Source organism: Solanum dulcamara, chromosome 11 (genome assembly GCF_947179165.1).
Source record: "Solanum dulcamara chromosome 11, daSolDulc1.2, whole genome shotgun sequence".
Classification (NCBI taxonomy): Eukaryota; Viridiplantae; Streptophyta; class Magnoliopsida; order Solanales; family Solanaceae; genus Solanum; species Solanum dulcamara.
In genome coordinates, this window is record NC_077247.1 from 48,555,659 (window position 1) to 48,572,376 (window position 16,718).

Genomic DNA, 16,718 nt, shown 5'->3' on the forward strand with positions numbered 1-16,718 from the left:
CTTCCCCTAAACTAGTGTACACATCTATACAGGTGTGACTTGTGAGGGACTTATCATCAACGAATAGTTGAGATTTCTTAATCTTTAATTAACGATTTTAAAAATAAATCACTTTTAATATAAAGTATTCACTACCTCATATGAGTTTACGCATCAAGAGTTCAAATTAATCGAATCGTTTCAAATATCAGATAGTTAAATAAGAAAAAACATAAAGTTCTATATGAGATTGGGGGAAATGGAGGTAGTGGGTTTAGAGACGAGAAAGTGAAGAATAGGGTAGACTATGAATTAGGCATGTAGGGATGGAGATGGCTGCTGCCTTAATGAGTCCTGGGAAAAGCAGAGAGCTAACTTTACATTAATAGATACAAATTAATATAGGCTATGATACAAGTAGGGTTGTACCAATTAAATCGAGAAATCGTACCAAACTGAAAAGTCAGATAAATTGACAAAAAAACAATCGAATATATATATAAACATATGTCAAGAAATATTTGTGATTTTCTCAGTAGATGTTTGATAGAACTATATGTAGTGCATCTATTTAATATAGTTTAAATTATGCTTGATGAAAAAAAAATTATGCTTAATTTATCATCAAGTGTTATTGAAAAGGAAAAGGGATGATTATTGTTATATTCCAAAAAAAAAGAAACTATTTACCATTTGATACTCCATTACTTTCATACCTCTTGCACATTTGATACCATGAGATGAGAGGATATAATATACTCTGATGGTATCAAAGAGGAACATGGGAAGGGGCACTGACAAGAAGAAAGGGACAGTGCTTCAGCGAAACTGTTTGATATCATCAAAGTATAATATACTCTGATGGTATCAAAGAAGAGCAGTGATGTTGACATTAGCATGACGTCATGCGTGAAATTAAAAAGGAGAAAGTGGGGTAAGATGGTAAATAGTTTGGGCTATGAGTCTATTAAAGTTAAATGATTTGGATTATGTCCAATTTGAGTAAATAGTTTTACAATTGGTCATTATGTAGTTTTTCTTTGGGATTTAAAATAGTATATTATAGCTAAATTTTAAATTAAACAAAGAGTATTTGGTTTTATATTGACTTTTGTGCTTAATTATTAAAATTTGGTTAAATTTGATCGCATAAAGCATTAAGAAATTATGATTAGATTAACAAAATAACTATTATGTGTTTAATACTACATATGTTTGTCAATTACTACTAAACATATATTAAATAATAATAAAAAAATTACTCGACAAAATAAAGTTTGAAATAGTATTATGTAACCAAAAATCTATATAATTAATTTGATATGATTTTGATTACAAAAAAAAAAAAACCAAATCAAACCATACATACCAACAATGGGTTAATTCTCTATATATGATATATGTTATCAGTAAGATAGATAAAAGAAAAATTGGACTTACATTAGACACCAGTGGTTAGATTGGAAATTTATTCTGGCCAGAAAAACTAACTCACATGAAATTGTCTTATGAATGATACTTCAATAAGTACTCTGGGCTCTCGTTTGAAGTTGAATTTGAAAATTTAAATTTTTAAAATTATGTTTGGCCATATAATTTACTTGAAAAAAAAATGAATTTGTGAGTGAGAGTTCCAAAAATTGCTCTAAGTGGAAACTTGAAAATATTTAAAACATAAATTTTTAAAATCTAATCAAACAGATATTTGAAGATAATATTTTTAAATATGATCTAAAATCTGTAGAAAGTATCCCGTACATGTCAATACAAAGGTTGTTTATTGCCATGCATGTAGGTAAAAAATTGATGGTTGAGATTCATTTGCCATTAAAGGATTAAAGAGGTAAACAATTTTAACCATAATAAAGAAAAGGAAAAGAAAAATTAACGTAAGCAACAATAAAAAAAACTTTTCGCCCTTTGATTTATGGTAAAGCTGAGTTACAATATACAAATGGATTTATTGGAAACTTAGAAAATATTTGTAGATTAAATTTTAAAAAATAATCAAAAAATTTCGCCCTCCGATTTATTTTCTTGAAAATATTTTCTAGGAAAATAAATAGATTTTTTTACTTATTTTCTTGTGAAGCAAAAATATTATCCGAAGATTTGTATATAATAATTTAGATAAATACTCCCTCCATTCCATATTAAGTGAATTTTTGAGGGATTTTTCATTGTTCAAAATGATTGAATTGTTCAAAGTTCAAGATAGATATTTGAAACTTTTTTCATATTTGCCCTTTCATTTATTGAAGTTTTATATTTTCTAGGAGATAAATCACACCACTTGCAAAGTTATATTTATGATTTTACAAAGGGCAATAATGGAAAGTATAGTTCAAATTATGTCATTGAATATTTTTCTTAATATGTGTGCATTGTCTCACAAATTTATTTAATATGGAATAGAGTAAGTACTGATAGGGCTGTACAGGGCAAACCGATAAACCGCACCAAACCGACAAATCGAACCAAACCGGAAAAAAAAACCGACTAGTGGTTTGGTTTGATTTGGTTTGGTGTTCGGAAAAACCCCCCGACCATTATAGGGTTGGTTTGGTTTTAACTAAAAAAAGTCAAACCGAACCCAAACCGACCCGAGTATAGATATATTATTTTTAAATTATATTATACATAAAAATATTTATTAAAATATAATTTATAAATATTATTTTTAAGTTTCTTTCATAATTTCTGTCTAGATATGGACTTGAGCCCAACTAATTAATATGTAAAACAGGCTCAAAACAAAAGGAAGGTGAAGCCCAAAATCTTCTCAAAAGACCAAAAGGTCCAAAACAATCAGATAAGAGAGCATATGCTCCTTTTTCACAACCCTAGCTTCCTTTCCATTTTTCTTCCCTCTCTCAACAATATTCGCTGACCCTCTTTTGCTTTTCTCTCAAATTAGCAACAATCAGATATTTTTTACTTTTTGGCTCATGGGTGTGTAGAGATCTTGTTGTCTCTTTTATGAATGTAGGTATATATCTCCGTCATCTTTTGTCTGCTCAGTTCTTTTGATTCTTCGTTTAATCGGTCGAATTCATTTCCTTTTTTGTGCATCTTCTGTATGTTTTCATATTTGAGCGAACTGAATTTGGAGGATTTTTGGTTATTTGGAGGCGCTTATTTATTGGGGCCTAAAGCCACTGCTGATTGGAAGCTAGGGTTTTAGATCGTTCAGTCTCAAATCTCAGAAGCAAAAATGTTTTCAGGAATGTTCATGCATAAGCCTCTTTTTCTCAGTTTATCTCGATGAATGGAAGAGGAGCAAATACTTCTTGCTTGTCATTTCATTACCATATATGTCCATGCTTTGAAATTTGTTGACATATATTTGGAGAATGGTCCCTTGTTGTTTGAGATAAAACTCGCAGTTATTGTGCTGTTGTTATTGCTAAGTTGTTTGAAACCTGGCATGCATTCCTTATATACTAAGTTGTTATTGTGTTGTTACTCTATTTGTTGTGCTGCCTTAATATCTGTTGTAATATCTTAAAAATAGTTCTATTCATCTATGTTAGTTGTATCTTAAACATCTATTACAAATTATAACCTTTTTTTGTTATATACAGAAATTGTCTTTCTCGATGGAAGGTAAAACTTCTGGAACTAAATCAGTAGTGATTGACAACCACCATCCGATTGTGCCAACAGAATCTCAACAACAAGAAGGTAAGAACATTCCTCATCTACGCACTCCTAAAAAGCAAAAAAGAATCACTCCTAAAAAACCTTCTAAATCTGAGAATAGTGGTAGAGAGACTTCCGAGATTTGGGATCACTTTTTCAAGTTTAAAGCTAAAAGAGGTAAAATTAGGGCAAAATGCAATTACTGTCCAAAAACGTTTGCTGTCGAAAGCAAGAATGGGACTACTACATTATGGTCACATCTAACAATTAAATGTAACAAATCTCCCTTTAGAATCGTTGATAAGAGACAAACAACGTTAAAACCTATTAAAGAAGGGTGGACAGAAGGTCTTTTGGATTCTAATAAAAGGGTAGTGTATAATGTGGATAAAATTAGAAGAGCCATTGCTGAATTTGTAATTATTGATGAGCAGCCATTTAGAGTTGTAGAGGGAGAAGGCTTTAGGAAATTAATGACTAAAGCCTTATCAAATTTTGAACTACCTTCTCGTGTTACTGTTGCAAGACATTGCTTGAGGATTTATCAAGAAGAAAAAGATAAGCTTAAATATCTTATCAAGGACCAACGTATTTGCCTTACTAGTGACACGTGGACATCACTCCAAAATTTGAGTTATATGATTGTCACTGCACATTGGATTGATGACCAATGGAATTTACAAAAGAAAATTCTGAATTTTTTTACAACACCAGATCACAAAGGCGAGACTATTGCTAAGGGAATTGAGGAATGCTTATTGGGTTGGGGCATTGATAACTTGTACTCAACAATGGCTACGATCACCTTCTAAAGAATACAATTTTCACGACAGTTTAGAAGAAGTCCAGAACATCGAGCAAGTTGATGAAGGTATTGTTAATTGGTTTATTGTTTATTCTATAACTTTGGCATTGCTTAGTACATTGTTAATTGGTTTATTGATTTATTCTAATCATAGTTTATTTACATCTCTTGTACATAAATGCATCATAAGGAAAGCAGACAAATAGTTCCATACTGGTATAACTTTGCTACTGCCTTAGTGCTACTGCAGATAGTTGAATCTTTTTTCTTGATTTGGCTGGCCTTAGTGCTACTGCAGATTTGTTTTTTTCTTCTTGTTGTTGTTATTAAAGTGTTACTTACAGGGGACTTGTATTAAAGTGCTACTGCAGACACTGTGTTCTAACTTATAAGCACTACTTTAGGCCTTAGTGTGTTATTAAAGTGCTACTGCAGATTTGTTTTTTTTTTCTTGTTTTTGTTATTAAAGTGCTTCTTACAGGGAACTTGTATTAAAGTGCTACTGCATAGTGCAAACACTGTGTTCTAATTACTGCACACTACTTTAGGCCTTAATGTGTTATTAAAGTGTTACAGATTTGTTTTTTTTCTTATTTTTGTTATTAAAGTGCTACTTACAGGGGACTTGTATTAAAGTGCAGACTGCAGACACTGTGTTCTAATTACTGCACACTACTTTAGGCCTTAATGTGTTATTAAAGTGCTGGAACACTACTTTAGGCCTTAGTGTGTTATTAAAGTGCTACTGCAGACCTGCTTTTGGTCCTTTATTTAAAATCATATTCTCTATTCAATATATTAATTTATTCATTTTTCTTGCAGAGTATCGAGACTCACCTTTGAAAATTAATTAGCCAATTTCGTTCACGATGCACCATCTGTGTGAGAATTGGTATGTTAATTGATTACACTATTCTTTTACAAAAGTTAAAGACTTCTTCTACAAAAAGTTGTTTTGTAAAGCTCATTTTTTTATAGTTATGAATTGGCTGGCATTTATTCATGATGCACCTTTGAAAACCTTTATATCTCCTCTAGAGCTACATTTGACTTAACTTTTTATTTTGCAGATAAGAAAATAGAACCAGATATGCAGATTGCAGATATATCTCCTCTGGCATTTATTCATGATGCACCTTTGAAAACCTTTATATCTCCTCTAGAGATACATTTGACTTAACTTTTTATTTTGCAGATAAGAAAATAGAACCAGATATGCAGATTGCTTTCAATATTATGTTTATTGAGTTTAATTGAGAGATGAAGCAACTTCAGTTGTAATAGTCTAGATGATTTAGAGTATACTCAAACTCTAAGGTGGATTTTTGTTTTTGTGACATCTAACATATCATTTTGTCTAAAGCTGTAGTTGCTTAATTTTATGAAAGAAACTATATTGGTTTTTATTTATGTGTGATTAAGTTAATTGGCAGAAGTGGTGAACATTTGGGTTCATTATGGCTATTTGACATTTTAGTTATATTATAAAGTTAAAACTTTGTTTTGCCTCCGTCTATGAAAAACCCGAAAAACTCGAAAAATCCGAGAAAAATTAATATTGAAAAATCCGACTTGTATTGGTTTGGTTTGGTTTATAGATTTAATAACCCGACACAAATGGTTTGATTTGGTTTGTAACAAATCCGAACCAACCCGGTCTATGTACACCCCTAAGTACTGATGTGCTATGAGGAGTGGAATGAAGATGAAGTGTGTTGGAAGATGGAAGGACACAATTAATGCGTAATATCAATTAGTGCAATTTATTTTCTCCCCTTTCATTAGAGAAGTTATTTTCATATTTTTTAAAATAATTGACTAATCAAACACGAAAAAATCGAAAGCGATGCCCATCCTACTGAATTTCACTCGCTTTTGCAGACCACGCCAACTTTCCTTATGTCTATTAAGGGTGATATTTCCAGATTTCAATTAATGCATTCTTTAAATGAATTAAATTCCCACACGCTGATGCTACACATTTTTTTTTTCAAGTTTGACTCTCAACATTGTGCAATAAATCAGTACCCACAGTTGCAGTATAGTATAATAATGCTAGCACTATCATTTATTTAAATTTGCAACATAGATGGCCCTATGCACACCACTTTGACCACATTTAGGCTGAACATATAAACATACAGTAGGTTAAAGGCTAGAGGAGTTCCAGCTAGCATCAACAGCCCCGATGATCTTTTCGTGCAGTTTGGCTCCAGCGCAGGCAATTATACCGCGATCAAGTCCTTCTATGTATTCACCTTTTGAGAAGTCCAGAGGACACCCTCCTGCATCGGTCACCACTCCACCGGCTTCTTCAATGATAAGAACACCAGCTGCATGATCCCATATTTTCTCCTTGTAACCAGCCCTAGCGAATTTCATGTATATCTCAGCATCTCCTCGAGCTATGGCTGCATACTTTACCATGCTATATACACGTAATGGCTGGTTCCTGCAGTTGATATGCTGTCAGCTCAGCTTTAAAAGAAATCTGAATGCATCAACATTTTACAAGAGGTTGCAGAGTAATTTTCAGAAGTAAAGTGTAACTGGAAATACATTCTAAATGCTAAGAAAACTAGTAAACAATCGTAAATATAGCACCTTGAAAGTTACACGTGTTGACTGTAGAAAACGGAAGATCAGCTTTGGAGTAAGAGAAGGAATTGTGAAAGATAATTTACCGAAGTCCAACACTATGAGCCAGTCCTGCTGTGAATGAATGGCTTGAATTTGCCTTCTCAACTGGTTCACAAAAGGTAGCTAGTGCTGGGTTTTCAATGGAGGATACTCTAATTTCCCTTGCAGAGTTCGGCCACACAAAGTTATTTTCTCCGCACAGTAACGGTTGCATCCAAGCCCTGCCGCCACCTTTCCTTGCATAAAGTACAGAACCTCTATCCGAAGATTCAGATGTAGAGGAGGTCAACCTAGATAAGATTCTCCTATAACCGTTTTGATAACTAAGCCATTCCTTCTTCATAGGGTAATTTGGACACCCGAGAACCCCAAGCATAGGTTTTCCATCTTCTATCAATGCCAAAGCAATGGCATATTGATCTCCACGGACAAAACCCAATGTGCCATCAACAGGATCCAGTACCCAAAACTTGCTACCTCTGGCACCTGCCAAGCTACACCGACTTATGGCCTCAAGTACAGCTTTAGCATCTAGATCAGTACCAGGACCTTTCAGTCCAAAACGTGGTGCATCAGCTAGACACTCATTCACAGTTCTTACTACTGCTTCCAACAGTCCAACTGCACTAGCCTTGGAAAGAGCTTCCACATCTTCTTCAGCAACGATAGAGACGTTCTCACTGCCATAAGCCTCACACAGTACCCAGCTGACAATTGCTTGGACACTCCAATCTGACAAGATCAAGATTAGCTGATCTTAGCATATCATCTTGGAAATGCACTCTAGAAGTATTTCAAAAAGTTATGACAAGACACAGCATGACATCAGAAAGTGAAGCCTAATCCTTTCGTGTTTGAAGATAAAGTCCAACTTAACGCATTGGACCACTATTGCACCTAACGCGACATGGATCCGTATTTGTTATCACGTCAATTTTTATTGTAATTTAATTTGAAAACTCTGCACGAGGCACCTATACCCATTTCACACCCGTTCGACTTTGTGACATTAAGTAGACGTACCCATAAATGATTCCATGTAACATAGATAGCAGCACCAAAGAGACAGATACAATTTTAGAGACACAGCAATTGCTGCTCAGACATAAAATCTTCTTCAGTCTCATGAGTCTAAGAATCTTCTAGAATCATAAGAAGATGATAATAACAGTCATATTGACTTTACTAATATTTATATTAAATTTTTCTTAGACCAGATTATTACTTCTTGGAAGACAAAAGGATATAATAATGGATTTGTTGAGTGGAAATGGATGGAATTTAATATGCAGCTATGATTATCAAACTGTTCCCATCACGAGGGATGCCACCTACAGAGAAGATTGTGGTTACCTCAATGTTGTATGGTGACTTTATGATTTATGTTTGTTTCCTTGAAACTCAGTAAAGCGACAAGAAAACAACAAAAAAAAAAGACGATCATATCCATATGCACTTATTCATGGATTTAATAAGTAAATGATCATCTACGAGTACAACACAAAATCATTTCTTTTTCCTCTTTGTCTCTTCCTGTTACTTTCTCAACACACAAATTTGGACAAGGCAGCCACTCATCACAGAGAGAAAGGCATCAATGAACTTGTGACACAGAGTTACTATCTTTTGCTTGATGACTGATTTATTATGCTTTATTAAAAGTCTACAAGTTGTGAAACATAGATTGATACATAGTACCTAGTGCACTATGTTGTCTTGATACATTGCAAGCTTTAAATAAATACACTTGAAGATTAGATTTAGTATATGCTTTGGCTGGACTCTAAGCAAACAGACTGCTTTGCCTTGCTTCAACTCCCAAACAACTTTTATAGCAGTACAAGAAACCAAAAAAGTATGTTCCATTCCACAGGAGAAAACATGGGTTGGATAGAACTCCAACTAATAATAAATACAATTCAATAGTTATCTAATATCCTGAGCTTAGTTATAAACAGACAGAAATGTGTCTTTGACCATCAATTGAAACAAAATGATATAAAGAAATCATTTCTTTTACCATAATACATATGTAGGTATAATTTTCATTGAACAAACCACCAACCTTCAACAAGTTACATATCCCAATTTTAAATGAACCAAAGTACTGTTATTTTCTTTAAGCACTTTATCCAAAAGGATGCACCCAACTTCAACAAATTGGAAGTTGGTAGTAAGTGCACCAACAGGAGTTAACGAGAAAGTGCTTCAATAAATTGGAAGATTGGGTCTGGTATGGGCCCCCGGACTGTTCAGGGAGTTGTAAATATAGTCCCACTCACTTTGTTTGGATACAATTATTTTAATAAATATAACATTTAGATATATTGTATCATTTTCTATTATTATATAATGTCACATCTCAATAATTTGAATGATAAATTTACAAGAAAATTAGGATACAGGCAGAACTACTATGGAAAAAAAATATGGTAAAGAATAAAATATGATTATTAAATAATAAATAAAAACAAAATGAAAAAGAAATATTAAGGTGCCAAATTTATTATTACACAAAATAATATTTTTCGTCATATAATAATGGATTTAGATGATAAAATATAATAAAATTTAATTAACAATAGAAACAAACAACTAACGGTACAATAAAATACAAGGGGTAACAACCATCCAAACAAAGCCCCTTCGAAATTTAACTATTATCACACTTAAAATTAGATTTTCTACCATCTAATCAACAGTATCCAAAATGATTACTCAAAAAGACAATCTTTTCCCTTTCCCAAAATTCACCTATAAAACCCAATTCCCAAATACCCAAAGGAGAAAAACATAACAACACGAAATAGAACGATAGATAAGACAATAATCAAGTTACCTGCAATTGTGACAGGAGAGTCATCTTCCTTAGAATGTACATGTTCAGAGGTTTCTGGTAGCAAATTTTCTTGAACTTTCTGGCATAGCAAGCAAGCCATATGTACAGCTCTTACAGCGATTTCCAGTTCATTACAATACCCATCTGATATATAAGTCGACCTAACTTCCAATTTACAATCATCATCCATTGCAGACACAAAATTTGTTTGACTACTAGTTTGGGCAGTGAAACCCAATTGGGAATTTTTCTTGGAAGAGAAGGATAGAGTTCCTAGTATTTGTTTTTTGGGGAAAACATGGTTCTTCCTAGAATGGAGTAAAGTATGTGGGACTTTGGTTGGAAAAGTAGTAGTCGAAAAAGACATAATAAGGATTTTTTTTTTCTTTTATAGATGAAGAAAGTAACACGCAGCTACTGGGGAGATTTTTTCTTGTGGACTCAAATTGTTTATATAGAGATTACAGAGAGAGGCCGGAGGTGTTCCCTACTTTGACAGGATTGTTAAAAAAGTAAAAGAAAGTTTTTTAACCTTTATCATTTTGGAATTAAAGAATTGTCAAATAATATTTTTTTTTTAAAGGAACTAAAATTGAATAAACAATCTAAAATGGAGGGAGTATAATTTTTTTAAAAAATATTATATTTGATAAACTTTAAAAATTCAATATACTACCTAATATAGATCACAGAATTTAAAAGACATTTTGATACCATTATACACAATTTTAATTTGAAACTATAAAATTTAAATATTTTTTCTAAATTTGTTAAAAGTTATATTTTCGGTCAAACTAAAACACATCAAATAAAATAAAGAAGTGGTTTTTTTATATTTAAAAATAATTTAATTTTAACTTTTAAATTTATTTTTAGTTACATAATCTAATAATATTTTTCTTTTTAAAAAAAAAAATCTGCTACTAGCCAAAGTTCAAAATAGTTTTGTAATCATTTTCAAAACAAAGTAAGTTATTTTTTAACTTATTTTGTAGTGTTTGATACTTAATAATATGAAAATATTTTTTTTTTTAAGATATAATTTAGGTAAATATTGTGATCGGACTCAAACTCCAATCCTGACCCTAACTTTAGACCCGATTTGACCCCAACATCCGCCCCAAACACAACCCTGACCCTACCTCGATCCCGACTCAGAATCTAATCCTCGACTAGATTTTATCCTAACCTTCATCTAAGACTCGACGTCAATTCAGAATATAATTTTTGATCAGACTCTTAATTAGTACTCTCTCCTTTTAAAAAGAATAACCTAGTTTGATTTGACACGAAGTTTAAGAAAATAAAAAAAACTTTAATTTTGTGGTCATAAATTAAAATTATGTCGTACCAAAATATTCTTTAATCTTGTAGCCTTAAACATGTTACGTGAAAAAATAAATTTAAAGTATTACCAAAATAAAAGTGATCACTCTTTTTGAAATAGACTAAAAGAAAAAATAGATCATTTTTTTTAAACGAAGGAAATAGTTTTTATGACTTATAAAAACGAAGTTGATGTCTTTTATAATATTATAATTATTTATTGTAGACTTTTGTACTCTTATCGCCTTAAATAACACCAGTTAATTTACGAACAAGTCCTTTGGAACTAAAAGTTGATCTTGAAATCCAAACATTATGTCATTTGAATTATTATTTTCTCCGGAAATCAATGCTTTGGTTTCTAAGAAGTAAAAACAAAAAAGTTGTCATATGTTATTTTAAAATTCTTTTAGAACAGTTTTTTATGAATAATATTTCCAATAGAATAAAAATACTGCTTCAGCCGTTAGTTGGAAATTGATAACACTCATTTTTTCCCACAATATTCCACTAAGAAGTATAAGATCATGACTTTTTTTTCTCATTATTAAGCACGTATCGACATGACCTAAAAATTAAATGAATATGTGTGGAAAGAGGTGATAAGAAGTGGAGGAATTGATATGAATATGGTGGAATGCTTTATACACACGGACAAGCAATATAAAGATGAATTTCAATTGTAATATGAAAGCTATTTGGTTACTAATAATTAAGAGAGTTGAAGTTTGATAAATTAATTCTCGAACTTCTTATTGAAGTAATTATATTTATAATAGAAAGACTCAAAGTTGAACGGAATGATGATCTTAGTGAGTTCATCACAAATAGCATAAGTAAAAAAGCCACACAAACATGTTGGATGAAAACTTTAGCGCGATCAAATTGCTATGTCATAAAATATATAATATAATTCAAATAACTATTACAATGACAAATAACACTAGTTATCTTTAGTTAATCAATACATCTACAACTTGCTTTTGCTTAACAGACACATCAATTTTCATGGTTGGATGTTAACCCTATTCAGGATATATAACAATGAAGAATTTGCAGATATTTATATCCTAATTCGTTTTAACATAACCCTACATGGATAATAACGTGAATATTTAATGTGTGCATATATATATATATATATATATATATGACTTATTGCTGATATCAAAATGACACAATATTATTGCTTCTCAAAGTTGAAATGATGCATGAGTTTATAATCTTATTTATCACTCATATTAAGAAGTTGTGGTGAGTATTATCGATCTAAGTTCCTCTGTAATTTGAATTCCAAAGTAAATCCGAAGAGTAATCATATCCTTTTCTGATCTTAGAGGGAATGGAATAGCAATATAACATGATTAGCAATTTAGCACTTATCCAATAATCTTTCCGTTTTCTGAACAATTACTATTTTTAATTTTGTCTTGGAGCATAAATATATATTGCTTAATTTACTAAGTATCTCATAAGTATATAATTGTCCAAAGTTAATTAAGTAATTCAGTTACACTAAAGTCTAATCATATATTTGAGATAGTAACTGATACTATGCTAATCATATGTTTGAGATAGTAACTGATATTAATGCTACATGATGCATTGCTTTGTTCAACACATCGTCATTCAACAATATATTTGTTCTTAACCACACATATATAATGATGTTCGTTTTAACTTAGCACAAAATCTCCCTATTACAAATCGTACCGTAAAATATTATATACAATAATTACAATATAAATACTTACGAAAATAAACTGATCAATCTCATTAGCTGAAAAAAAATATGCTAACAAAGCGATATCATTTACTTGTTCATATAATTACTCAACTTCACATTACAGTATGACAAATGTTAGTTTTTTCTGAATATTATTTTTATTTCTTCTTAAGACAAATAAATAAGTCCAACATCAATCATTCAAACAAGAGGAGAAGGGAATTTGGTTCAGTTGGTCAAGCTGAGACCAATCTAACATAAGAAAATGTGGCTGCTCATCTTAAATAACATTATTCATTTTGTTGAATCATATAATCATATATAGAGAAAGGAAACACGTTGATTAGCTCAGAATGATGTGCTCGATAATGTTAACAGGGATCGTTTGATTCGTGGATTAAGTTATTTTTGAATTATAGTTCTAAAATGACTAATTTCTATTATATAGAGAAAGGAATATGACACGTTGATTAGCTCAGGATGATGTGCTCCAATGTTAAGAGCTCGTTCGGTTTGTGGATTTTTTGGGATAAATAATTTTATCTTATCTTCCAGGTGGGTTAATATAACATCTAATCCCCTCCCCTCCCCTACCTCCATTTAAATTTAAAAAAAAAATAAAAAATTGATGGGATAAGGTAGAATTTTCCAAGATTAAGTTTGGTAGTATTAAATTTATACTTTGTTTAATTAAAAATATAAATTAATTATGGGATTAGTTATACTTTCAATTAAAAAAAAGTACTAAAAATTTGATCTCAAACTTAATTTAAATTACATGTTCAAACAAAATCTCAACTTCAACGAGTAAATGGAGCCTTATTTTGAAAAGTTGATCTTTGGAGGGTATAACTTACAACCTACTCCCTTCGTTCACTTTGAATTTTTGCTTGTTTCTTAAGAAATAATGATTAATATGAATATTTTACTATAATTGTTGTATAGTCTTAGTTTCGGAGAAATGATTTGATAAATAGGTAATTAATATAGGGAAAAACATGCATAAAAAAAGAAGTTATGTTTTTCTTTTGAAAATACAATTTTAGACCTAAGTTTTTCTCCCTAGTCGGTGTTCACAATTTTCAACAGTTATTTCTTCTAAATATAAATAAATAAATGTTTTCATATTGGATAATTTAAATAGTATTATAAAATAAATTAATTTAGCAAAATAAAAAAAAAAGAGTAAGATAAAGTTGCCACTTAGCAAGTTGCCCATACTTTTTTTCAGGCTATAAATATGGCCATTTTATAACCGGAGAAAGAGAAAAAGTGATGGGCAACTTGCCTCTCTATTAAGTGAATCATCCACTTTCTTAACAAATAGGATGTAATTTCAAATGTTACCTTGATAGTCTTGTTCCACATCAAACAGAACACTTTTTAAATTGGGAAATTAACAGAAAATATTTATCATTTATAGTAATGATATTTTTTTTCACTGAACACTTGTAATACAATTTTAATACATATTAGCGAGAATAATTTATAAAACTCATATAATACAAGTTTTATTCATGGATAATATATTTATCACATACTTTAATACACTTATAATACATTGTGTAAATTTCTTACTAAACAAGTATAATATATTTTAAAACACTCATAATACATTTATATTGCATGCATAATTCACTTTTGATACATGATAGATATATCATAATATTGTTATATATTGCTATAAATGATAATAAATAAAAAATATCGCTAAAATTAATAATTATTTATTAAAAAGTGTTTTTCCTAGTAATTTTCCTTTTAAATTTGTGTCTTGAGGGCAATGAAAATTGAACCAGCAGCAGGCCAAACAAATACTGGGCTAGTCCTGTCTTTTGACAACTAAAAATGGGCTTTTGCTGCCCAAATCTGAGACTTCTTCTTCTTCAGTCTAGTCAATAAAAAGGGTCATCGTAATTCGTAAAGCGTGATCTTGAATTTTTGGCCCAATTGACAAAATCTATAAGAAAATGACTTATATTGCCTATTGACTATTGAGCATTAAGTTCTAAATTTATGGGGCTTAAATGGACGGATAAGTTGAGCTTAAGTGGATCAAAATGGGCAAGTCAATAATCCGCCTAAAAATAATTGGAAAAACTAAGCATATGCCCCATAAAAGCAAAATAATTACAGACAAACACCCCTTTACAATTCATACCGCACAAAGTATGAGATTCGCGACCAAGATACTATCGCAGTATCATATACTGACATGGTATTACTGAGGCTGCTTCATTCCTTAGTGATACCACCACAGTATATCTATATATTGTCATGGTATCATTGATGTCTACTTCAATCCTTCAGCTACCTCTCTATGAAACCATCATATACTGACATGGTATCATTAAGGATAGTTTCATATAATCATTAAGGATCGTTTCATACAAATGTTGAATGATACCATCATAGTATACATATACTGTGATGGTATCATAAATGTTTTCCTAAGTCATTCGATATTACATGAATGATATTACCACAGTATATTCGTATATTATTATTATATTGAAAATCCTTAATGAGACACTTTTAAAATCCCCAATGATGCCATAACAATATATTGATACCTTATCGATATCATATAGGATTGAGTTTTTTTTTAAAAGAAATAAAAATAAAATAATTACGAAAAAATTATTAAAATCACAATCTTGTTTATTAAACTAATTAGTAAATATATTCTTTGTGATACTCTGTTGGTATATTGATACCATATCGGTATCATATAGGACTGCGCTTAGCCCTCTATGATACTCCGTCGGTATATGATACTCTATCGGTATCATGTAGGATGCTGACGTCAACGCGCGAATTTAAAAATAATTAAAAGGGATACAGGGGTAATTAGTTTGGTCCAATAGGTACTAGAAGAAATTATTTTGGGGTGGGATATGGGGTGATAAATAGTTCATTATTTAAAAGGTCTATTTTGTGTAGTTTTCCCAAAATAGTTTTGCCTAAATAATGGGTCATCACTCAACTTGCCTAATCATTTATTAAGTTTCAACTTCTTTATTTATTTATTTTATATCAAACAACAAAAAACTTTTTTAATAATATGATAATGTTTCTCATTGGTTAATTAGCTCTACATATCATCCAAAATTTAGATATACTTAATTGAACAGATTAAAATGGACTGAGTTAATATGATATTTCGACATAATTATAAGCTAATCTGAAATCAAGAATCATAAGACAAGAAACAAAGAAATTAGAGGAGTTAAAATTAACAATCCTTTAATTTGCAGGCCACTTACGATAATTTTGTCCACTAAATTTGGACAAAGGAACAATAAAGTAGTTAGATCACAATCTAATTCCACTAAGTTATGGATCCAAAAAGCAATAAATAAAAAAAGGAAAAGTCTTATTCATAGAAGCTTCATCAAATACAAAACAACATTTTCCTTTAAAAAAATAAACGATTTTTTTTTTGTTTGCAACAAAGTCTTAATTCATTGTACTTCATAAAATGATGCAGGATGGAGTCTTGTCTGCTATTCCTAGTAACTAATTATTTTAGTCAAAATTTGGTCTATTTCTTATGTTAAAATAACCAATTGTAGTATTAAAGGACATCAAAAAAAAGTAGCTAGATATCAAATCTAGTTTGTCTGCTATATTTTAATTTTGACACTGAAAGAAAAATGCTAAATTATAATAAATGTACTTTTCTTCATTTGAAACAGGACATGTCAATTGGAATGTTCTGATTGAGAAATGGATCTTTTTCTAGTCATATTTGCCTCCCA

General features: G+C 30.8%; 1 protein-coding gene across 1 annotated transcript; it reads right to left on the bottom strand.

Annotated features, from left to right (window-relative positions):
• Positions 1-6,468: 6,468 nt before the first annotated feature.
• LOC129874524 (PAP-specific phosphatase HAL2-like) lies at positions 6,469-10,371 on the bottom strand. Its single transcript, XM_055949814.1, has 3 exons — positions 9,906-10,371; positions 7,111-7,798; positions 6,469-6,878 (listed from the first exon to the last, which is right to left on the bottom strand). The coding sequence occupies exons 1-3, from the start codon at positions 10,270-10,272 to the stop codon at positions 6,575-6,577; spliced, it is 1,359 nt and encodes a 452-aa protein (XP_055805789.1). The 5' UTR covers positions 10,273-10,371; the 3' UTR covers positions 6,469-6,574.
• Positions 10,372-16,718: the final 6,347 nt, after the last annotated feature.